Here is a 25886-nt window from a genome sequence, read left to right as displayed (position 1 = left end):
CCTCAATAGGATAGTAGGGGAAATAACACTAGCTTTATGATGGAAATTTGATACATTTATGAATGGGATTGTATGATGGGAATGCCTTGATAGCTGGACTCCCTTCCAGTTCTAAATGCCAACATAATATGAAAAGTAGCAGAGATCTTAAGATAACATGTTTACAGTGCAGATCAGTGATACTCAGTCTTGCAAAGGTGAAGGTATGCTTTGCTGGTCTATAATCTTAAAGTATTTTGCCGACTTTGGCCCAGTTGCTTTCCCATGCGTAGCATACCGCAGTGAGTCAAGGGGAGAGAGAAACTCTGTGGTACTTCCTCCATACTCTTTTGTCCCAAGATCCCCCATAGAGAAAGCAGTGAGATGAGTTTCCCAGCTTCTTGGGTTATCTGATCATTTATCATCTACCTGTACATCCTCCATTGGCTCGGCTCTTGTATAGCCCAGATACAAATTGAAGCCCTAGTGCTTAATAGTGAATCATATGGGTGGACTGCTGCACCCTCCACCCCAATGGGACTCTGTGTGGATGAAGAATTTCTCCAGCACATTACACAATGCAGAATCCGGGCCTAGAACTGGTCTCTTGGCCAGATGGTGATACCACACTGAGATTTAAACCACAATTTCCAGCACCAGTTTGCTTAGTTGGATCAAACATATTATCTCCTCTTCTTAGTTCACTGCATGTAGAAGGGAAATGAGGGCTGCCTCTGTCTCTGTCCCCATTCCCAGTTCCTGGGAGATTGGAAGGAATTCTAGCTCTTTAGGATGAAGGTCCTTAGTGAGCTTTTTGGATAAATGAGCTCAACTTGTAATAATTAATACCAAAGGGCCATTAGGAATCATTTTCATCCTTGCTCCTTTGATCTAAACCCTCTTGGAATCAATTATAGCATTTAAAACCTACTAAAGAGGAGGAAGAGGTGGATTACCCAAGCCCAAGTGCCTGGAGGATGTATCCTCCTGAAAAGGATTTCAATCTCTATGAGGCTGCATCTTGTGAAGTCATTCACATTTGTGCAAAGGGGATCTAAAATACCCCTATTTTGGAGGATGAATATACTATTACTGGCTCCTGGCCTTCAGAGGAGAATACCCATGGGAGGAGAGTGCCTATGATGTGAGGGTATATTAGGTGGTTCCAAGATCATTCCATACAGAAATGTTTATATATTTAAAAAAACAACCTCAAGTAGCCAGTCAATCAATAATAAAATGTATCCGATGATTTTAACACAGAGCCATTTTATAAAAGTCCCAAACCTTCTCTGTCTTGTTCAACCAAAAGAAAAAACAAACCAACCCCAAACCCACCTACCTTTGCTACAAAATCCTCTCTTGGGAATGACTCTACTATAAACAACTAAAGTGAGGCTTCTTGACAGTGTTGCTAATTCTCAAAATTTTAACTCTCATGGAGTTTTTCTTATAGCACCAGCCCCTGGCATTAAATGCTTAAATTGGAATGCTAGATACCACTGAAAACAAAAAAAGTTTCTGAAAAATGTGACCCATGTCCACCCTCAGACTTGAATGCCAAATAAAAAGATCCTTTACATTTATTATTCTTTTTAAAAATTCATTATTTTTAAGCCAAGTGTGATTTTTCAAGGTCTGACTCATGATTTTTGAATGCTTTGGGTAGAAATACTGTTAATTACAAGCCAAATCCTTATGAAGCACAAGGCAGTTAGGTCCTTTTATTACTCATATCCAACTAGGTCCAACCTTTAGGGCTTGTCTCCACTCTTAGGACATCACATTGTGGCAATCAATCCACCAAGGAATGATTTAACAGGTTAAGTGAAGACCTGCTAAATCAACCACAGATTGCTCTGTTGACTCCAAAATAGGATGCATAAGATAAGTCCAAGGGAGAGTTTCTCCTATTGATCCCACACAGAGTAGACACTGCAATAAATCAACCTAGGCTACATCAACTTCAGCTATATTATTCGTGTAGCTGGAATTATTAAATTAGGTTGACTTAACCCTGTTTTATAAACCTGCCCTTATCCAAGTGGGATGGAGCTATTGTTTTAATTTTTCAGTCTTGCATATGCCTATTCTGCCAGTGTGCCTGCTGTTGCAACTGCACAGAGAGAGAAAGCACTTTCTTTTGTGCTGCCATCCTGTTGCTTATGGGAGTAGGACCAGGGGCTCCAAGCAAAGATAATGTCACTAAAGCATGTGGACGAACTTGCCAGCCCGCTGTAGATCAGATCTGAAGAGGGCTCTGGCAGACACGCACTAGCCAATGGCTCCCTACCTCCTCTCCCCACTATAACATAGACACACAAAAGCAATCATAGCTAAGTCCCCTATGTATTTCTAATCACTCTGAGACTAGGAGAATATTTTTCTTTGTGACTCTGTCATGAGATTGCCATGATTCAGAGATGATAGTTCTTTTTTTTCCTATTTTGTAAGTGATCTAAAAAGAAATTACCACTGGCTTCCCCTTTACCCACTCTTCCACTTCTCTCTCCCCCTCCACCTTCTCCTGAAATGAGCGGCACTGACATAAGCAAAATTGCCAAGTGACAATGATCTGAAGTAGCCTGGCTCTATATATGAAACTGAGAAATAAATGGAAATTGAAGCCTTTGCTTTTATCAGTCTGCAGGCAGCTGGATCCCTTGTTTCATATAACAGAAGAACCCTACTTCTACTATTTTGCAATAGATGTGGTCACTAAGAATAGATGCTGCAAGTTCCAGTGACAGGTTTTAGTGCTGTCTCTTGAGAAAGAGCAGGCAATCAACAGTCCATCAAGTTAAGAATCTAAGAGGATAAAGACAGCCTAGTAGACACAGGACTAGCATATTGACTAGCTGTCTCTTTACTGTTCATTTAGGTTCCATTGCTGTTAAAGGTAGGTTTTTTTCTTTTCTTCCTTTTAATATACCTCACCCCACTGATATATGATGCGTCCTTAAGTATGTTGCTCATTTTAGGTTTAAATCTTTGCCCATCAGTGAAGTAAGCCTTAATTAGTTTCAGCAAATTCAAGATTACACAGTTTGATGGGAAAGGCTAGGGTACAATATGGAAGTTATTAAATAATAATCCCTTTTCATTTATGTAGCACAGTACACGTTTAAAGTACTTTACTATTAACTTTGTTAATCTTCACAACATCAATGTGAGAAAGCTGGGTGATTCTTAGCGTGGCTATTTCTGGGTGGTGAAATGGTTTTAGTCACAGGTTTAAAAGAAATTCAATGAGAGGGATATTTATGGTTTGCTTGATTGGAGCATTCACTTCTAGAATACTCAGACATTAGCTTCCTGTGGATAGTGTGATAATGAGGCTGGAGTGTATTTTGCAACTCTCACTGCTTCTGCCTTGCCAGAATTGTCGGACAAAATGCATCCTATGACTACCTGTTTTTAAATGCAAAGAGTGACTTGGCTTAGTGTGGGTGTGCAAAGTGCCTGTCACACTCTTGGGTGCTTAATAAACAGATAAAATAATAATAATTGCTCAGTTAGGCAAGGCGAGAACGGACACCAGATTGCTTTTGCTCAGTTATGTTGCCTAGGAAACATCAACCTGTGATAGCCACATATTTAGTAAAGCCATTTTAGTTTGTGTCTCTGAGAAAACAGTGAGAAAAACATTTCAGTGTAAAAGATTTTGAGCCAAAATCCCCAGTCACCTTGACACAATCAAGTTTAATTCAATGATTAAGTCACTTTGTAGTCACAAGGGGGGGGGCCTGGAAGTAGGGTTCTGCTGCACCCTATGTTTGAAGAGGTTTGCATCATAAGGAATGTTTACAGTTTTTTTCAAGGTTTCAGCATCCCTCCACTGTAAAAAATATTCCACTATTTGGAGATTCCATTTCGCTTTCCTTGTCTTTGCCTAAATACCTTTGAGAATCTAGACCTTAGTGTCTCTGTTTCTCGGGTGTTCATTCGTAAAAGGGAGCTAACACATCCCTAACTTACAGGGGTGTTCTGAGGATAAAATCACTGAAGAGTGTAGTATCTATACTCAGATACTACAGCGGGGGCGAGTATAGAAGGACTGCAGGAGCAATTGCAAAGCTTCAGGGGAATCAGAAACTGGAAAAAAAACCCATCATTCTAAAGTAACAAAAGCTGCAATTAAAAAAACAAAAACCACCCACCAAGGAAAGCAGTTTAGAAGGTTGCTGTAGGCACACAACTCATGTCTACAAGGAAGAGCTAAACTATCTTTTGTACTTTAACAAGGACTTGATTAAAGTTACTAGAGCAAAAAACCGTTGTTGTCATTATTAATTTAAAAAAAAAACCCACCAAACTTCAGTGAAAGAAGTAATGTGTGACTGTAGTATTTCAAAGGGGAAAAAATAAAATGGTAAAGCCCAATGGTGTCTGTGTGTTCGCGTGTGTGTGATACCAGTCCCATATTCACTAACTGGAAGGAAAGTGACAAGAACTCAAATAATTTTGGAATAAATCTATCTTTCTATCTAGAGATCCATCATTATAGTATGTGAGCCCCTCCAGGGAACTAAAAGACTAATTGTGTGCTCTGCTTTTGCTGATGGTGAGAGCTAGTTTTTGGTTTTTCTCTTAGGCTACATTTAAAGACTGCCACTTTTTTTGGAAAAAGGTATGCAAATTGCACTTTGCAATTTATGTACCTTTTTCTGATTGTTTTGACTGACAGTGGAACGAGGTGTACCGGTAGTTCGGAATAGGAATCCTAGTTCGAACTACCTAGTTCGAGCCCCGTGTAGCCGCGCTGCACGGGGTTCGAACCAGCGGGGTTTTAAAAATGGCAGCTCCCTGCTTATGCAAATGAAGCTCGGGAAATTCAAATCCCGGGCTTCATTTGCAAGTGCGGTATGCCTACATTACCCCACTAGTTCGAACTAGGAGGGTAGTGTAGACATACCCTTAGATACTTAAAAACCTCTATCATGTCCCCTCTCAGTCTTCTCCTTTCCAAATTAAATGAGGCCAATTCTTTCAGTCTTCCTTCATAGGTCATTTTTTCTAGATCTTTAATCATTCTTGTTGCTCTTCTCTGGTCACTTTCCAATTTCTCCACAACTTTCTTGAAATGTGGTGCCCAGAACTGGACACAATACTCCAATTGAGGCCTAATCAGCGCAGAGTAGAGCGGAAGAATGACTTCTCGTGTCTTGCTCACAACACTCCTGTTAATGCATCCCAGAAATATGTTTGTATGTTTTGCAATAGTGGCACACTGTTGGTTCATATTTAGCTTGTGGTCCACGATGACCCCTAGATCTCTTTCTGCAGTATTACTTTGTAGATAGTTGCTTCTCATTCTGTACGTGTGAAACTGATTGTTCCTTCCTAAGTGGAGTACTTTGCATTTGTCATTAAATTTCATCTAATTTACATCAGTTCCTATGTTCCCAGTCATCTGAGGGGAGCTACCATATTCTGAGCCAGCTAAAGCTTTCTTGGAGCATTGGTATCTTTTATAAATATGGGGCCTGCAACAGTCAATCACATTATCCGAGAATAATCACAAATGAAATACTGGAAGTTAATGTTCTGAGAGGTTAAACACTGAAGCCAGATCTGAGTCTGACAGGGTGAGGGAAAGCCTGCTACAGATGGACACAGGCTTGCTTCCCCTCCCCACCTTCCATATGCAGTGAAGAATTTATGAAGATAAGAACATAAGAATATAAGAATGGCCATACTGGGTCAGACCAAAGGTCCATCCAGCCCAGTATCCTGTCTGCCAACAGTGGCCAATGCCAGGTATCCTAGAGGGAGTGAATCGAACAGGTAATGATCAAGCAATCTCTCTCCTGCCATCCATCTCCGCCATCTGACAAACAGGCTAGGGACACCATTCCTTACCCATACTGGCTAATAGCCATTTATGGACTTAACCTCCATGAATTTATCTAGTTCTCTTTTAAACCCTGTTATAGTCCTAGCCTTCACAACCTCCTCAGGCAAGGAGTTCCACAGATTGACTATGCACTGTGTGAAGAAGAACTTCCTTTTATTTGTTTTAAACCTTCTGCCCATTAATTTCATTTGGTGGCCCCTAGGTCTTATATTATGGGAACAAGTAAATAACTTTTCCTTATTCACTTTCTCCACACCATTCATGATTTTATATACCTCTATCATATCCCCCCCATCAGTCTCCTCTTTTCCAAGCTGAAAAGTCCCAGTCTCTTTAATCTCCCCTCATATGGGACCCATTCCAACCCCCTAATCATTTTAGTTGCCCTTCTCTGAACCTTTTCTAATGCCAGTATATCTTTTTTGAAATGAGGAGAGCACATCTGTACGCAGTATTCGAGATGTGGGGAGTACCATGGATTTATAAAAAGGCAATAAGATATTCTCCGTCTTATTCTCTATCCCTTTTTTAATGATTCCTAACATCCTGTTTGCTTTTTTGACTGCCGCTGCACACTGCGTGGATGTTTTCAGAGAACTATCCACGATGACTCCAAGTTCTCTTTCCTGATTAGTTGTAGTATATGTATAGTTGGAGTTATTTTCTCCAATGTGCATTACTTTACATTTATCCACATTAAATTTCATTTGCCATTTTGTTGCCCAGTCACTTAGTTTGGTGAGACCTTTTTGAAGTTCTTCACAGTCTGCTTTGGTCTTAACTACCTTGAGCAGTTTAGTGTTGTCTGCAAACTTTACCACCTCACTGTTTACCCCTTTTTCCAGATCATTTATGAATACATTGAATAGGATTGATCCTAGGACTGACCTTTGGGGAACACCACTAGTTACCCCTCTCCATTCTGAAAATTTACCATTTATTCCTACCCTTTGTGTCCTGTCTTTTAGCCAGTTCTCGTTCATGAAAGGATCTTCCCTCTTATCCATGACAACTTAATTTACTTCAGTGCCTTTGGTGAGGGACCTTGTCAAAGGCTTTCTGGAAATCTAAGTACATTATATCTACTGGATCCCCCATGTCCACATGTTTGTTGACCCCTTCAAAGAACTCTAAGGCTGTGTCTACATTGGCACCCCTTTCCGGAAAAGGGATGCTAATGTAGACTTCGGAATTGCAAATTCTGCGGGGGATTTAAATATCCCCCACGGCATTTGCATTTACATGGCTGCCGCTTTTTTCCGGCTTGGGGATAAGCCAGAGAAAAGCGCCAGTCTAGACATGATTCTCTGGAAAATAACCCCTTTTTCGGAGGATCTCTTATTCCTACTTTCTTATTCCTCCTCGTGGAACGAGGTGTACCGGTAGTTCAGAATAGGAAGCCTAATCCGAACTACCTAGTTCGTGCCGCGTGTAGCCGCGGGCACGGAGTCCGAACTAGCGGACGTTTAAAAATGGCAGCACCTGGCAAATTCAAATCCCGGGCTTCATTTGCAACTCCGGTTGCCTATATTAACCACCCTAGTTCGAACTAGGGTGGTTGTGTAGACATACCCTAATAGATTAGTAAGACATGATTCCCCTTTACAGAAACCATGTTGACTTTTACCCAACCAATTATGTTCTTCTGTGTGACTGACAATTTTATTCTTTACTATTGTTTCAACTAACTTGCCTGGTACTGATGTACAGACATACCGGTCTGTACTTGCCGGGATTGCTTCTAGAGCCCTTTTTAAATATTGGCGTTACATTAGCTATCTTCCAGTCATTGGGTACAGAAGCTGATTTAAAGGATAGGTTACAAACCATAGTTGTTAGTTCCACAATTTCACATTTGAGTTCTTTCAGAACTCTTGGGTGAATGCTATCTGGTCCCAGTCACTTGTTACTGTTAAATTTATCGATTAATTCCAAAACCTCCTCTAATGACACTTCAATCTGTGACAAGTCCTCAGATTTGTCACCTACAAAGGACAGGTCAGGTTTGGGAATCTCCCTAACATCCTCAGCCATGAAGACTGAAGCAAAGAATTAATTTAGTTTCTCCGCAATTACTTTATCGTCTTTAAATGCTCCTTTTGTATCTCAATCGTCCAGGGGCCCCACTGGTTGTTTATCAGGCTTCTTGCTTCTGAGGTACTTAAAAGACATTTTGTTATTACCTTCTGAATTTTTGGCTAGCTGTTCTTCAAACTCCTTTTTGGCTTTTCTTATTACATTTTTACACTTAATTTGGCAGTGTTTATGCTCCTTTCTATTTACCTCACTAGGATTTAACTTCCACTTTTTAAAACATGTATTTTTCTCTCTCACTGCTTCTTTTACATGGTTGATAAGCCACGGTGGCTCTTTAGTTCTTCTGCTATGTCTTTAAATTTGGGGTATGCATTTAAGTTGGGCCTCTATTATGGTATCTTTGAAAAATGTCCATACAGCTTGCAGGGATTTTACTTTAGTTACTATACCTTTAATTTCTGTTTAACTAACCTCCTCATTTTTGCATAGTTCCCCTTTTTGAAATTATATGCCACACTTTTGGGCTGCTGAGGTGATCTTTCCACCACAGGAATGTTAAATGTTGTTATATTGTGGTCAGTATTTCCAAGTGGTCCTGTTACAGTTACCTCTTGGACCAAATCCTGCACACCACTCAGGATGCCAAAGTTATCCACTTAACCATCTGTGAACGCAGACAAAGGAGAAAGGAAATTTTCAAAATGCTTCCTCCTTCCCACTAGCAGCAGTCATGTAAAAGTTCAGCATGGTTCACAGGGGTTTGGCCAGGTTTCCATCTGGCCTTGATTAGTGTCAGAAACATGGGTCAGTTCATTTTCTGCTCATTTCTTGACCTACCCACCAGAAGTAAAGATGAGACCAGATGTTGAACATTCATAACAAAGCTCAGGGTACAAAAGGAAATCCACAGGCAATTCAGCCTTAGGATTTGATTGCTTTTGGTATGCCTTGAACAGGCTACAACCATCCTAATAATTTTCAATACATTTCAAATAACGTACCTAGTTTCCCAACCCTTGAAGAGCAATTATCATTTCTTTTTGTAGGTACAATTACATTTCCAATTGTCACCATTTGGCAACAGCTATGAGGTTGCTCCAAGAGGAAAGTGAAAATCAATAACGAACAAATTTGTCTCCCTGGCGCCAGCATAAATTGGAGGAAGAAATGAGTTAACAATCTTGTGCCAGAAGCAGTAATGAAAATCAAACACATCATCCATGTTGAGGTTAAAAGTGGAAAGTCAGAGCTAGCGCTGTCAGGACATGGCTACATTGCAATGTAAGGTGAGCATTATTGGGACTAAATTCAGCTGATATTCTGCAAGGTCCAGAACCTGCTTGGTTTTTGGCAAGTGTCCTTTTCCCTTTACACTTTCTGACCTCTGATAGGTCACTTTTCTTGCTGATGTTGCTCATTCCTTGCAGGCTTTCTGTTTTCCTTTAATAACCTCTGTGAGATGCTTGTTCAGCCAGTTTGGTTTGCAACCTTTCCCTATGAATTTTTCACCTAATTTTGGATGCTGGTGTAACCCCTGTGATGCTGTATGGAATGTGGGAGACACTTTATGATATTATTGGTGCCAATACTATAAACCTGAAATGAATTGTGTCAGATATGCCAGGTACAGTAACATTGTGAAAATGTTATAATTTGCCAAGTGTGGTAATATTGTTTCTATGTTTCTATCACCTTTGTATCATAAGTATAGATATGAATGGTAAATCTGTATGTCCAAACTTGTGCCGTGTTTCTGGGTGACACTCCCAGACAGAGGGGCATCAGCACTACCTTGACTGTTCGATGGCTCATCAAGAATCATCAGCTGTACAATGAACCCATTGAAAAAGCCAGGGACTACACCTTACGAGTGAACAAGCCATGTAGGAGTACCAGGGCTTTTCTATATTATATGCAGTGACACTTGTGTTTGGGACAAAAGAAGTACAAACCACATGGCAAAAGTTTATAAAAGGCAGCTGCAACATCTCCATATTCTCTTCATTGCATCCATGCTGTGGATGTGGTCCAGAGGGACCTGCAAGCCAGCAAACATGTCAATACTGCTAAGAAACTAATATATGTACTTTGAAGTATCTGACTTATTTATCATTAACATTTCTTTCTTTCTTTCTTTCTTTCTTTCTTTCTTTCTTTCTTTCTTTCTTTCTTTCTTTCTTTCTTTCTTTCTTTCTTTCTTTCTTTCTTTCTTTCTTTCTTTCTTTCTTTCTTTCTTTCTTTCTTTCTTTCTTTCTTTCTTTCTTTCTTTCTTTCTTTCTTATAAACCTATGGGACTAAAGGATTGGCTGGCAGTGAGGTATTTTGAGTACAATCCAAACTAATATTGGCCTGGTAATGTGGCTGGCCTTTTGGGGTCAGAAGAACATTTTGTACAGTGAGTGAAGTTTTTTAAAATAACTTCTCACTGTATTGCACTTTTGGGAGCCTGAGAACTGGGATGCAGGTAAGGCGGCGGTGTGATTTTTTTTTTACCTTCTTGATGTCAAGTGCAACGGGTCAAGAGTATCATTTGTGACTGGTTAGTGAGTTAACTCCAGTTTAACTATCAGTTTAATCTGCTCTCCTGTTGCAGCCTACTCTGACTGCGGTCATTTCAGTGATGGCTACCCCCAGACTCACCCATCCACAACCTCTCTTGGGGTTTAACTGCCCAAACCCCTTTAAAACCTTGCCTTGAGGGAGAAGAAGAACTGATGGTTCCAAGAGGAGGAAAGGCTGGATGTGGGAGGAGTATGGAGGGAAGGAGAATGCTGTGTGTGTCTGTATCTCTAGACAGAGTAGGGTGACAGCAAACAGGCCATAACATAGCAAAGGATCCAAGAACCAGCTTAATGTCTGGGAGAGATAAAGTGGCCAATCTGTGAGGCAACAGGACAGGAGACAGGTGGAGCACTGAGCCAAGGTGGAATCACTGGAACTGGACCCAGTATCATTGCTGTTCAGCATTGCCAGCTCTTCCAGGTTAGCCAGGAGTCTACCAAAATTGGTCTCAATCTCCTGGGAACTACTAAAAGCAACCTGGGAAATTTTAATAGGCCAAAAATCCAGTCAGCGGTGCAACAGGGCTAAGGCAGGCTCCTTACCTGCTGTGGCTCTGTGAATCCTGGAAGTGAGTGCCCTGTCCAGCTTCTAGGTGTAGAGGTGGCCAGAGTGTCTCCGTGTGCTGCCCCTGGGCCCCACTCTGAGCACCAAATCCACAGCTCCCATTAGCTGGGAACTGAGGACAGTGAGAGTTTGGAAGGCAGTGCCTGTTGTCAGGAGCAGCGCATGGAACCATCTGGGCACCCCTACACCTAGAAGCTGGACATGGCAGCCACTTCTAGGAGTTTCACAGAGACACAATAGGTAGGGAGCCAGCCTTAGCCCTTTTGCACCACTGAGCCTAGGAGCAGGACATGGCACTACTTCTGGGGGTCACGCATGATAAGAACCAGCTGGCCCTGCCAGAATCCTCTCCTACACCTCAACTCCTTCCCAGAGCCTGCATCCTACCCCCCCTACTAGCCAACTCCCTACCACGACCAGAACCCCCTTGGCATTCTGAACTGCTTAGTCCCCGGCTTGAGCCCCCTCCTGCAGCCCAAATCCCTCATTCTTGTCTCTACCTCGTGAAATGAGGTGTACCGGTAGTTCGGAATAGGCACCCTAGTCCGAACTACCTAGTTCGAGCCCCGTGTAGCCGCGCTGCACGGGGTTCGAAGCAGCGGGGATTAAAAAATGGCGGCTCCCCGCTTATGCAAATGAAGCCCGGGAAATTCAAATCCCGGGCTTCATTTGCAAGTGCGGTATGCCTACATTACCCTCCTAGTTCGAACTAGGAGGGTAGTGTAGACATACCCTCTCTCTTTGGTACTCACCCCACTTGTCTGTCCCAACCACAACCTCAACTACAAGTTCATCTTAGAAATGACTCCTCTTGGCATGGTCTGGGATGGTATGCTGGCTGGGCTGCCTGCTGCAAGCTGTGAAATATTGCAGCCTATAGAGGTGAAAGGATCTGGGCCAGGACAAGGCACAGATGGTCATTGTCTGTAATAGCTCTCTGCAGGAGCATGGGGGGAAGCCTTGTGGAATTTCCAGGGTGTCAAATGAAAAATGACACTTTTCCAAACTGAACGTCAGTATATTGTGAGAGGGATGTTTAAGACTCCAGAAGCTTCCTGGACAGCTAAGTTAACCAGAGTGAAAGAATTGCAAGACACAATGGTATGTTAAAAAGCCAAATCTGGTTTTTGCGGTTTAGAAAATTTCAGAACTACTTGGGTTTAAGGTAAGGGGGTGGGATGAGAGTGGCTATTACAAAAGCTTTTTGTTATCTATGAACTATCTTTAACTAGATTTGTAAACTGACAAGATTTGTAAATGGAACACAATTACACCTCGGTCACTCTCCACACAGTCTGCTGTTTCTACATGGCCTGACAGACTATTGAGTGGTTACATCACAAACTTAAGGGCATGGCAATGTAAGGGTCAGCGATGGCCTCAGCAAAAATCTGTGCCTTTCCAGGAAAGATATGCCATAATCGTGTTCTTCACTGTTTGCATTTCCTGAATGCCATGTGGTAGTGGTGGTGGAGGGGAAGTCAAGCCACTGATGACAGATACATGCAGCTAGCTGGGGCTTCTCATAACTTTTGCATTGGTTCATGGAGTGAAATCCCTCCCACTACTGTATTAATAAACATTAAAGCAGAGTCAGAAATTTACGGAGTCAAGGATGGCTTCTGTGTCTTCCATGTCTGCTTCAGGAAACTTCTTCAGGGGAGGGGGAGAATCAAACAGCTCCTCTGAAAATGGACCCACATGCTGCTGCTCCTTCTGCTCCAAAGCCTGCTTTGAACTGGCTTCATCAAGGGTGGTATTTTATGTGCCCTCACTGTGTGTCTGCCACTGGCTTCCATGACCCCTATCCTTAATTATGAGGCCATCAAGGAACCATCCTGCCAAGTAGGGCATGATACACTATTCTGTGCTGGCTCAGGCTTGGACCTAGCATACTAGGACCTTGCAAGGCAGGAGGATCTAAGCCTGAGTCAAGCCATGAAGAGGGGTTCAAGCCCTATTGCTTTGCAATGTAAACATAGCCTCCATGACTTGAGTCCTGTGAGTCTGCCACATGTATTCCACAATGCCACTGGCCAACTTCCTTTGTCTTCTCTCTCCCAACAATGTCCAGCTGACTCCAGTGCCAATGGAAGTAACCTCCCCTCCCCTTGGTGCACTGCAGCAGCTCAGTGAGTCAGCATTAACCTTGTTTGTTTTCTGACTATCAAGCTGCAAACATCAGAGAGACTTCTGTGCTTGCAATGGAGACAGAACGGAACAAGCCTTTTGCAAAGCATGCTGCTTCATGGTTACAGGAGCACCACCAGCATTTGGTATAGACAGAAGAGTGCTCAAAGCTTGAGTCTGAGCCTGGGTTTACATTGCATTGTGAACAGACCCTCAATGACTTATTTTTCCACCTTCACTCTTGGTCTTTGTGACATTAGCCCTGGGAAGCAGTTATAAGAGCTTATAGAAGACCTTTCTGGGCGAGTGAAAACAATAGCCCTATTGAAGTAAAGGGGAACACGTTTATTTATAGTAGCTGAGAATGCAACTTTTTGTGGTCTTATGTGACATATAGGATGGTATAGCATTGCAGACCACTTGGAAGTTATATTTGCCGGCAAAAGGCAGTAAATTCAAGTGTGTACCAGCTTTTATCATGTCATCATATCTTTCTATGATATCTGTGGTTGCCTAAGGGTTGTTTTGGCTCTTCTGTTCATTTTATCTCTCTTGCTGAAATGGCATTTGCCAAATATTTGTCTCAGTCTGTTTTTTGACATATTGCTTCCAGTTTGAGTGATATTCCCTGTGTCAACTGTAAACAGCATTGTTCAAGCCAGCTGAATGTTTCAAGAAGAAAGAATTTTAAAAGTGTGACTTGTGTGGTTAATGACATGAAACAGACAAATTGTTGAACTCCTTCCCCCCCCAAAAAACGTTCTTTTATTGATTTCTACAGCACATCTAGGAAGTTCAGTGATCAATTATTAAAATTCCCCTTGATCGGTTGTGTCTTTCCTGAAGGATAAAGTTATTTTTATGTAAAAAGTGGACTACACATGCTTAGACTATTCTTACAATGAAGTCATAGGGTACATCTACGCTGCAGCACTATTTCAGGATACTTCCGGTATCCTGAAATAGCTATACCGCTTCTTGACAGCGTGACCATTATTTTGAAATATTTTTTGAAATAACGGGCACAATTCCGACATCTCTGTAAACCTCATTCCATGAGACTTAAGGGACATTTTGGAATAGCAGTTTATTTCAAAATGTGGCGCTGTGTAGACAGTGCCAAATTATGAAATAAGCTATTTCAAAATACACTCAAAATAACCTGCACAATTTGCATAGTGCAAACTGTGTAGCTTATTTCAAGCTAAGGGTGCTGTGTAGATGCACCCATACTGAGCCACATTCCTTACTACTGTAATGTAACTAATTAGGACTATGTCTACACAGGGTTAAAAAAGGGCCTAGCTCAACTGATTCAGGCTGGTGGGGCTGCAGCTCCTGGACTGATAAACTACTGTGCAGATATTCAGGCTTGGACTGGAGCTGAAGTTCTGGGAACTTTCAAGGGTGGAAGACTCAAAGCTTGGTGTCCAGCCAGAGACCGAATAGCTACGCAGCAATTTTTAGCCTCACAACATGAAATTCGGGAGCCCGTGTCAGCTGATCTGGGTCAGCTGCAGCCACACTACAGAGCATTTATCATTGTTCAGGCATAACCCTAAAGAGCAAGATTCTATAGTTCAGTGATCTCCAAACTTTTTACACCCAAATAGCACTCTTGTGTATAGGCCAGATTCTCAGTAGGCGTAAGTCACCATAACTCCTGTGAAGTCATCATTGTTCTTTGTAAACACAGCCAGTCTCAAATGTGGTCCCTCAAATATGAACTACAGCTTTTTAAAAAAAAATCTGAGATATTTAGCAAATTAAATATTACAAAGGCAATCTTGTGCCTATGTGGATCACAGCACATTTTGATATTTATAAATTCTGATTTTCTATTAATTTGAAATTCATTCATTAGCAGGGAAGGATAGATATTAGGTAAATATGAGACACACCTCTTAGTGAGAGAGCTTGCTGATTTACATAAGCTGGAGGTTTAGCGCAGATGGGAAAAGTAACATGAACTATCCAAACTTCTCAAGTGTGCCATACATCTCAAAAGAACAGGTTTGTTTGTAAAATCCCCAGCACTTTCTGACCTAGTGGTGCTGAAGCCTACAACAATTGAAGCTGATGGAGGAGGCTGTTATTTGAACTGAAAAGGACTTGGTTTTGTTTAGGATGAGAGTCTGGGTCAGCTTGTATTTTCCTCCCAAGTGATTCATTCATTTGTAGTCAGGTGCACTCAAGTCATTTGCTATTTTTCTGCTGTTGACTTTTAACAGATAGGGTTGCCATTTATTGACTGGAACTGAAAAAGTAAAAAGGAAAAAAATCACCCTTTTATGAGTCAGGCACATCATCACATAATTCCAAGACACTCAAGCATTTCTATCACAGTAACAGCACATTGCAAAAATATTCCAGAATATGATTTTCAAAATATTATAATTAAATGCCATATGATTATATGCACTGATTTCACCATTAATTTTAAGTAAGAGCACTCAGATTTTCCCTGTTCAGTATCAACAATGTTGCATTAAAATATCAAATAGGTTATACATTTTCATTTCTTTGTTAAGTTGAGTTTTGTTATTATTAATTTGTTTGTATCACTGTAGCACCTAGGCACGCTCTGTCATGGACCATTGTTCTTGGTGCTGTGCAAACACCATGACAAAAAGACAATCCCTGCTCCCAAAGAATTTACAATGTAAGTATAAAACCAGAGTGTGACGGGGCGGACAGGCCCCGCACTGACGAACAGGGGATAGCCCAGGCCCAGCTGGTGGAGGAAGCCCCGCCCCTCTGACCCTGCTGGGCATGCTCCCAGCAGTGGCTGGGTATAAAGGCAGAAGGAGCCCTGCAGTCAAGGAGGCCGCAGAGTGAGGGAGGAGATCAGGCCGGGCCAGCGTTCCTGCAGCTGCTGGGACCAGAGTCGCCGCCCGCGCTGGACCCTGACACGGAGAAAGCAGCCGCCGACCCAGGGCAGCAGGAGCGCGCCCACAACCCCGGCAGGTCCGGCCTCAGAGGCGAAGGGGCCCCGGGGGAACCAGGGCGTGGTAGGAAGCAGCCCAGGGCAAAGGGTATAAAGTTTGGCTCGGCCTGTATCGGCCGGATCCCCCGCCGAGCGGACAGGAGCCATAGGCCCTGCCTAAAGGGCCCTGGGCAGGGACCCGGTGGAGAGGGAGGGCCTGGGTCCCCCACCACCCATTTTCCCTTCCCTGGACAAGCAAACCCTGGGCCAGGGGAGGCTTCTCAGAGCAGCTAGGCCGCTAGTACCATATATGCCCTGATAGAGGGGCCTGGACTTTTACGTTGGGACTTTGGGGTACTGTATAGGCTCGGTAGCAGGGGGCCGAACCCCTTGACAGGGGCGTACCCCCTGACACAGAGCTAACAGATGGGAGAATTCAAAGAAACAAATTTCATTCAGACCAAGATTTACATCTTTGCACCGTTTTTGATTAAGAAAGCACTATTACAGCTTTCAACTTCAATAATGTATTTTTAGCAAACATGCTTCATTTTGTTTCAAGATGCTGGGCCAGCTCCTTTCTTACAGTCAAACACAAAGAGCACAAGCCAGCAGGCAGTGGGAAGAAACAGAAAGCTTTAATCCTGCCATAAATATGTTGATGGCAGTGGATGCCTCATTTTCATATGTAAAGACAAAGGTCTGGAATACATCTTTGTTTCTGAGAGATAATGAATGAAAGGCTGACATGCTGATCATACCGAATATTGTTTGAAAAGGGATGATGTCTCCACCTCAGTTGTGGAGCCTCTCACTGGACCAGCTGTCAATATATGGCCCTGGAAATATCATGTCCATTTTTAAATACTATTTTTCTTCCATTCATTGAAAAAAAAAACAAAAAAAACCTCTGTAAATTTCCACACACTCCAAATTGCAGTATATACTCTGGTGCTGCAGAGGCGTAGGAACATGCTTAACTTTATGTGCGATGAGCAGTCTCAAAATCCCATGATTCCACAGCTATCTGGATCTCAATTCTAGAGGAAGGGCCATTCTTCTGCAGCGCTCTGGTGTAGCAGACTGCAAATTTGGCCGAGCTTAGTTTACATTAAAAAGTGGAGGTGTTTACACTGAAAAAATGGGTAAGAGAATAATATGATCATCCTAGCTGCTCCTGGGTTATTTATTTTGATAATGCACTCTAAGGTCATATCTATATGGCATGGTGAAAGGTGTGAGTGCAGCATCATGCTAGCTTTACTTGATCTAACAACAGCAGTGTGGACATGGTGATATGGACTTCAGGATAGGCCAGCAATGTTTTATTAAACCAAGGAAGCCAAAAATATAGGTCCAGACTTTTAGCTGGTATCAAGAGAGCTCAGTCATTTTATGCTAGCTGAAATGACCAGGCCTATTTTTTTGTTTGTTTTTATAGTGAAAACTTAGATAGCAGATCATAACCTGCAGCTAGTAGTGAATTTTGTGGCAATATGCATTTGGCCACAGTTCTAGTCATAAAAGTAACTAGTACAAAGGGCTGTACAACAGATCTTTTCTTGCTCATTGAATCTTCTCTGTATGTATTCAGTTACATCTGCTCTTATACAAAAATAATGTTTGATACTGCATGACTCAGCATGACCCACTAGCTGTTTAGGCTATAATGTCTTAAAGGAGTAAAAAGTAGAAATGTATCTGTTAATCAAGTTTCATTGCAGAACCACTGTTATGGATGATGCACAAAGACAAGAACCCAGCTTGCCTTTCATGTCTCTGGCTGATCTTGTAGGACAGGCAGATGTAAAAACATTTGTTTGTTTGTTTTTCTATTTGCCAGTTTGATGTAGAAGAACTACTGAGAAACACAGTCAACAGAAATCCTGAGTATGACATTTGTACAACTTCTCAGTGGATCAGAGAACACTAAGCACCAACTCTTTGTAAGTGATGAATCTGCTGCTGAAAATCCCATGACTAGTTTGAGAGAGAACATTGGTAGAAGCCAATGCAAAGATCCATCACATGGGAAAACACACATACTCTACTCTTCTATTTAAATACTGATATGAGACTGTGCCAAGAGAAGCTGTGAAGGCTGGCCTGGGACTTGTCTTCCAAACCCTTTTAGCAAAACGTGGTCATTCTTACTATCGAAAGCATTACATGTGAGCTAGAGACTCTTAGTCCTCCTAAGTGATTTTGATCCCTCTGGGTCAAGGAAATTAGTGAACAGCATGAGTCCCACCCTCATAAGCTTTTGGAAAGGTTTAGCTCTCATATTGTTTGCATTAATTTTATTAACTCTAAGGAGGAACAAACATTAAAAAAATTCTGCCTCATTCTTACAAAGCCATTAGTCAGGTCAATACACTTACATCAATGTATTTTATATCGGTGATGATAAAAAAATAGGAGCCAAACTGTAACAGCCAATCCCAGATGTTCTCTAGTACACTTCATCATAGTTATAATGCCATGAAAATGTAACCCCGATAAATAGCTTGAATTTGGTCAAATTACAAGTCATTTGGAGATGATGTGCAGCAGCTATATATTAAATAGAGATTTTTATACTGGACAAACTTGTGAGGGAAGTTTGCAGTTTATCTTTCTGGGTGACCAGATAGCAAGGGAGAAGAAGAGGAACACTGTTTTTCAGGTGGAGGGTAGGATATAGCTGGGTATATAAGACAAACATTGCTGACCTGGCAGGTAGTGAAGATGAACTTGCTGACCTTGTGAAACAATCTGCTGAAATCACCTCAAAATACAGTTTGGAAATTAGTGCAGAGTAAACCAAACTGATGACAAACCATCATGATGGAAAAAGTTCACATATCACCATCAGTGGTAGGGATGTTAGATATCATGTAACTGAATAGTTGTGTAACCACATGAAATCTTAGCGGTTAAACAACTATTCAGTAGTCCCTGGGGGCGGGCCAACTGCCAGTGCACTCCAGCCCCACTCCCAGGGAGCCTCCTGCCATCCCAAGCTGCTTCCTTTTAATTAGAAACAGCAACACAGAGTGGCAGATGGGAGCCAGTCCACCAGAGGAGCCAGTTTAAAAACCAGCTCTCTGTGCAGATTGGCTGATTCAGTGACAGCAGCATAGAGTAGAAGCAGCCCCTGTTCACTGTAGAGGCAGCAGTGTGGTGAGGGAGGGGTAGGCGGCACTGCATGGCTGGATCAGGTGGGTCCACGGAGCCAGCACACATGGAGAGCCTGCTTGAAAGCTGGTTTCCTGTGCATATTGGCTCCAGTCTGCCCCCCTCATACTATACACAGCTGCCTCTTTATCAGAGATAGCAGTGCAGGGGTTGGGGTTGGGGAAAGGCAGATCTGGTGCTCCTGGAGAGCCTACGTAAAGCCAGCTCAACATGGGCACTGGCTCCCGCTTCCCTCCTTGCTGCCTCTGATACAGAAGCAGCAAGGGTGGGGGGAGTGAGTGTAGTTGACAAGATTGACCAATATGGCCAGGCTTATCGGTTAATCATGTAGTCAACTACAGGTTGACATCCCTAATCAGTGGACAAGAGCTGAAGACAGTGAAACTGTCTGGGGCAATCATCACTGATGAAGGATCCAAGGCAGAAATTCTGACAAGAACCTTAAAAATACTGGTGGTAGAGACAAGATACTGCTGTAAAAGCATGGACATCTCCTACTTAAACCACATCACTGATGAAGAGGTCTGTAATATTGTCACCCAAAAATCTCTGTCATTCAAAGGCCTCCTGATAACCATGAACAAGCACAAGCTGAAAGTAGTATAGCCATATAACAAGATCATCTGGCCAATTTGCAGTCATTTTCCCAGGGACAATACAGGGGAAAAGAAGAAGTGGCAGACAGAAGAAGAGACAGATTGACACCATAAAAGAGCAGACAGGAATGGACTTTGTGGAGACTGAATCATTGGCACATAATCACCAGGGGTGGAGACAACTGGCTGATTACTCATCAGTTATGGCGACCCAATGACCGAAATGGTTATGGGAGTGATGATAATAATAAGACTAAGTCCCTAATTTTGGGACAATCCTGATAATATTGGAATGTCTGGTCACAGTAGCTGGGTTTAACTAGTATTGCTAATCCTTTCCATAAGGAATGTTAAACAATAATTCATACTGGGCCTGATCCAGATGGCACTAAAGTAATTGGGAAGATTAATTTAATTCAAGGATTCCCATTGGCTTCAAGGGACTATGGATCCAGCCCAGTAATTTGAAAATCCTATTATGGAAAAGATCACATAGAGACTCTGTGAACATTGCTCATAAAATTACTATACTTTATTTGCTCTCACCAGGACTATAATGGAAAGTATATGGACTGCACTTAATTAGCTATATTAAGACAACTAATTGAGGTATTTTGTGATGAAGCTAAGATATGATAATAATCATGTAAAAATGGACTGCTCATAGCTAGATGGATCATTCCTATATTCGTTCTTTTCAAGCTGTACTTTCCTAATAGCCCAGCTCAGGTCTACACTAGGGCTTTATTTCGAAATAACCCCCCATAGGTCAAATTTGTAAGTGGAGCATCCACACTAGCAAGCCCATTATTTTGAAATAAGGGCCACTTAGTTCAAAATCTGTGCTCCTAGTTTTCTCAGGAAGTGAAGCTAATTTTGAAATAGTTATTTTGAAATAGCGATAGTGTGGCTGCTTTGGTGCTACTATTTCAAAATAACTACGCCCCAGAGTAATTTGAACTAATTACTCCCCAGTGCTTCCTGTGTCCACATTAATAGAGCCTGTCTCAGACTAATTTCAAGACTTCCTCGTAGAGAGGACATGCTATTTCTATTTTGTAAAATCATGAGTTAAGTCAAATTTAGTTATTTCAAAATAGTTTCCTAGTGTAGACATGGCCCCGGGAAATTATGCAGAGACAAATCCAAATTATGCAAGGAAAAATCAAAATGATGAAAAATTAAATATTTTCTTTTACAATTTAAATGAAATATAACACTATTTAAACCTTTAAAATTGCAGGGTATTGTATTTGTATAGCACACACAGCACATTTTATCACAGAATCTAGGGACCCAGCAGTTGCGATTTTTAAAACTAAAGTTGTTAAATAAGGACTGATTAAACTGAGATTTATTTTTATAATGTTCAGTAAAATGACTTTTTTTGGAGGTAAATTAGATGGCCACATAGTTTCAAAGCATTTCAAGTGCAAAACAAAAATCAAATAAACAAAAGAATGTTTGAGACTTTGCAGCATCTCAAGTACAATGGAGCAAAATTATTCTGTGTTCTTCTCTCATATGGCTACATCTACACTGGCAGCTTCTTGTGCAAAAACTCTTCTGCAAGAGAGGGTCTACACTGGCATGTGCTTTTGTGCAAGAGATGTGCTTTTGTGCAAGAGCATCCATGGCAGTGTAGACGCTCTCTTGTGCAAGAAAGCTCTGATGGCCATTTTAGCCATAGGGTCTTCTTGCGCAAGAAATTCATGTTGCCTGGCTACACTGGCCTCTTCAGAAAGAACTCTTGTGCAAGAGGGATTCTTCTTGAAAGGGAGCATCAGAGTTCTCATGCAAGAAGCCCTGATTTTCCACAGTACAACGTCAGTTTACTTGTGCAAGAACACACAGCCAGTGTAGACAGGTGGCATGTTTTTGTGCAAGAGCGGCCGTTTTCACGCAAGAACGGGCCAGTGTAGACACAGCAATACTGTTTATCAAAATACTACCACAGTAAGTTAAAGTCAATAAGACCAAACCAAAGGAATTTTGTTAATATACAATCTTTTCTTTAATTCCAAGACTGAAATAAACTGTTTTTAGGTTGTGTTCCAAAAGAAAATGCTTCCGACAGAAGACAAACAAGTTGCTGCCTTCATCATCAACTGTGTTTGTTACAACATTTATTACACCTGGGGGAATTCTTCACCAAAAATTATAAATTCTGCTACAGTATTTTAAAATTCTTCAAAATTATGTATATTTAATTTGTCGATATAACACAATATAATCACACCAGTTTCAATTAGTTGCTAATTTATTTCAAAATACTTCAGCAACTATGTCTAATGCAGACAACAAAAAAGAGCCAGGAAATCTTTTTTGAAAAATAGGAATATTAATACAGAATGTTGAGTAATAATTCATTTAACTGGCAATATAGAAATGTATTTCCTGCACTTCTCAGAAGCAGTACAAAGGCTTGGAGGGGTCAGGGGTTAGAAAGGAGCTGAGGGAAAAGGAAGTAATTGCAGAGCTTGTGTGTGAACTTGGAGGGTTGTTGGGTGTAGGTGGGAGAAGTAAGAGGTTTTGGGGGGGGCAGGTAGGGATTGTTAGGGAGTTGGGGAACCTCCCCTTTGCAAACACTGGCTGGCCCTTATCCTTTTCTGAGTCAGGCAAATTTTCCTCATCTCCATGTGTCCCTGCACCCTCATTGCACATTCAGCCAGGTTTACCTGCCCCTGTCCGCATGTGCCCCTGCACCCTCACTCAGTCATCTCCAGTCCTCTCTGTTCCCATATAGCCCTGAACCCCCATTCCCATTCAACCCTTGGCTAGTTGTTACCCTACTAGCTCCTGTGCCCCTGCCCTAGTCTGTCATGCTCACTTGGCCATCTCAATTCCCATCTGTGAGACCCCTCATCAGCAACACATGCCCTGCTCTGACTGCTCCTCTCATCCTAGGCTTTGTCACCTGGCTCCCTGGACAGGGCGCTGTGAGGAGGGCAGCCTCTACCTATCTCCCCCTAGATAACTGGCTGCTTAGACCCATGATCCAGCTGCCCTCTCTGCTGGTGCTACATAAGCCTCTGTTGGGCAAATGCTATAACTGGAACTTCGCTTTGCATTTCAACAATTGTTCTGAAAGGGACAACATCTGTGGGGAACCTTATTTCTGCACTTTGCACCATGGCACAGAATTCCCCCAAGTGTAATTTATTTACCTCACAGCTAATGTTTTTAAATTCAGAAGATGATCAGCAATTGAGACCAAAACATGGCAAAAGTCTGTTTCTCCTGACTGTAGAGCACTCCTGATCATGTCAGGTGCCACCTTCCCAGTATATACAGCAAACGCCTCTTCTGACATGTCCTTGAAGCCGGGAACTGAAGTGTAATCCTTCTTGACATGAGACGTCACAGGAGCTCTTCTGGATTGAAAATCCTCACACTTTTCAGGAAATAAATTGAAGGCTGCCCACTCTCAGTATCACTGATGTACTTCTTCAGCTTTTCAGCTGAAGTGCCAGCACCTGAGTGAAATAGTCTGAAAACAGAGTAGTTCTTCCATTTTCTCTATAGCAAAGCACAGTCTCTGACTGTCAAATGCAGCCATTAGGTCAATGAGTGGCTTCATATTTCACTGACAAACTGGAATGCAGTCTTCAGCACTCTTTCAAGTTCCCACGATGAAGGTGGTGCTTGAGTTGGCCCTCACACTTGTTTTTTCTTCAACAAAGCCAAGATAATATTGAAAGTGCTTTTCATGGTACTGAGCAGCAGCTGTTCCATCTATTTGCTATTGGGAACTTTTTGCCTGAGGTAATTTTAAGTGCCTTCCAGCCCCCTCCCATACAGAACATCTGGGAGAAAGCTTTTACCAGTGCATTGACATCCTTGAATGGCTTATGAAACCTTTTCCCCATCAGACTGATTATATGAGCGAGTCATGTTACTTGGATGCTATTGGGCAACAGTGCTGAGAGTACACTTTTGTAAGCTTTTCCCATGTATAAGGCATTATCCATGTCAAAGACAGCCACATCATTGTAGGCAATTTTATAAATTTGCACAGTCTGAATGACTGCTTGAGACACGGTTCTATGATTTGTTTTCTGCATGAAGTACCTGCTGGCAACATAGGAGTCGAGTAGATAGCTCCTTTTTGTGCAAAAGCCTCTTATGCAAAAATGGAGCCTAATTAATTATGCAAATGAGGCACAATGATATTCCACACTTTGCCTCATTTGCATTTTTTTGCGCAAGAGGCTATAGTGTAGACATAGCCTGAGAATACAATAAAATGAATAACTATAAAGTAGTATGCAGGTATTCACCAGTCCAGTAGTAGTACTGCATTGTAGAGTGGCAGGTTTCTTGAAGTACTTAGGTGTATACAGGTAAAGTTTTCTATAAAGTAGATTATCTTAAGACATTACATGTCACTATGGACAGCGCATGGCGTACACCCAGATCACTAAACATACCCACCAGAAAAACTAAACAATTTAATTTTTCTTTGATGAGTCAGAAGGTGCTTCAGGATCTTGCAATGCCTCAGAATCATCATAATCAACATTGCTTATCATAGAATCCTAGAGTCCTAGAATACCAGAACTGGAAGGGATCTTGAGAAGTCAAGTCTAGTCCTCTGCCTTCATAGCAGGACCAAGCACCATTTAGATCAGTGGTTCTCAAGCTGCAGTCAATGTACCACTAGTGGTCTGTGGCCACCACCCATCTTGAGTGTTGGTGCTCCAGCCTCCCGCTCCCTTCCACACACAGTTGGAGCACCTCTCTCTCTCCTTGGGGATTTCTGCTTTTTCTTTTTCTTTTGTTTTTTTTGCTTCTGACTTGTGTGGTCCCCAAGCATTTCTCTGTGGGTCAGTGGTCCCTGATTCATAAAGGTTTCCCACCCCTGCCATAAATAAAGAAAACACGGAAACTTTTTGTGTTGGACATAAATTAATATTTTACTTTATTTAAAATGAGGTTTGATAAATTAACATGAGAAAGCTAAAGTGCTTAATCTGTTTAATAATTTAAATTAATATTTCCTTTTTTACTGGTTAAATTAAACTGTTCTCCCTAACTGCAGCACTAGCAAAATGGCTTGGGCGTAATGATGTAATTAACAGTGAGTTTTCAACTGGTGAGCCACGGAAAGGTTTGCATTGAGCAAGGTGGGACACAGGCCAAAAAGTTTGAGAACAACTGGTCTACAGAGACAGAATTATTCCTGGCAATCCCAGGGCCATGGAGGAGCACACAAACCCATGCACATTTTTGCCTGCTCACCTGCCATTTCCTTTGGGGCATCACACACTCTGAAGGTTTAATTAGCAATTCTAGCTGGCCTTTCTGGGATAACTCAGATGAAGGGGAAGCTCTGACTATGCACTTACATAAGGGACATGTTGAATCTAGCCCTATGAGAGTATGGCTCAAACCTCCCTAAATTAAGCAAGATTTTTTTGGAATCTCTATACTTGTATAGGTTTTTTATAAATTATGAGACATTTTCTATTAAACTGTCTTACTTTCCATTACACATTATGAGGAAATCCCTTTCAATTTTACATTTCTCAAAAATTTGAGATGAAATAATTTTTTCTCAAGTTGTTGAGAAAAAACAGTTATGAGCACTTCTTCTTCACATATGTGCAATTAACCTTAGGTGGCACATGTCCAGAACTCACCACTGAATTAGTGAGAAAATACTCTTATATTTTCTACTGGTTGAATCATTAGCTTCTCTGGCGCAAGTCAGGTACTGTCTGGGAACATGACGTGAACATTGATTCATGTCCCAATATCAACACTAAAGAAATTGAACTGGATTCATGTATGCTTCCACAAAAAGCTAAGTTAAGAAATCATATTGTTTTGAGAGTAAATGTTGATTCACAATACATTAAATAACTTGGAGAATGCACTTTAAATGGCTACGTTTGTATGTTTGCACAGGCTCTAGTTATTTAATTTCAAAAGGAGAAAATGTTGTCACAAAAAATATGATCTGGGAAAATTCTAACCCACTTGGTTATACTTCCTGGACTGTTGCTTTCATCATGCACATTCAATGTTTGTTTAATGCAACAAGGACTTTTAAATA

At 41.6% G+C, this 25886-nt stretch overlaps 1 protein-coding gene across 1 annotated transcript in view; it reads left to right on the top strand.

Annotated features, from left to right (window-relative positions):
• The window catches only part of PHEX (phosphate regulating endopeptidase X-linked), a 217992-nt gene extending 208982 nt beyond the window's left edge, over window positions 1-9010 (top strand). Inside the window, exon 22 of the mRNA XM_075913320.2 lies at window positions 8920-9010. Coding sequence (XP_075769435.2) covers window positions 8920-8995 — 76 coding nt within the window. The 3' untranslated portion in view covers window positions 8996-9010. The remainder of the gene's footprint in view (window positions 1-8919) is intronic.
• The last annotated feature ends 16876 nt before the right edge of the window (window positions 9011-25886 follow it).

This window comes from Pelodiscus sinensis, chromosome 1, assembly GCF_052426305.1.
Source record: "Pelodiscus sinensis isolate ZL-2025 chromosome 1, ASM5242630v1, whole genome shotgun sequence".
Taxonomy (NCBI): domain Eukaryota; kingdom Metazoa; phylum Chordata; order Testudines; family Trionychidae; genus Pelodiscus; species Pelodiscus sinensis.
The sequence above is the reverse complement of the archived record's forward strand: the minus strand, read 5'-3'. Positions and strand labels throughout refer to the sequence as shown.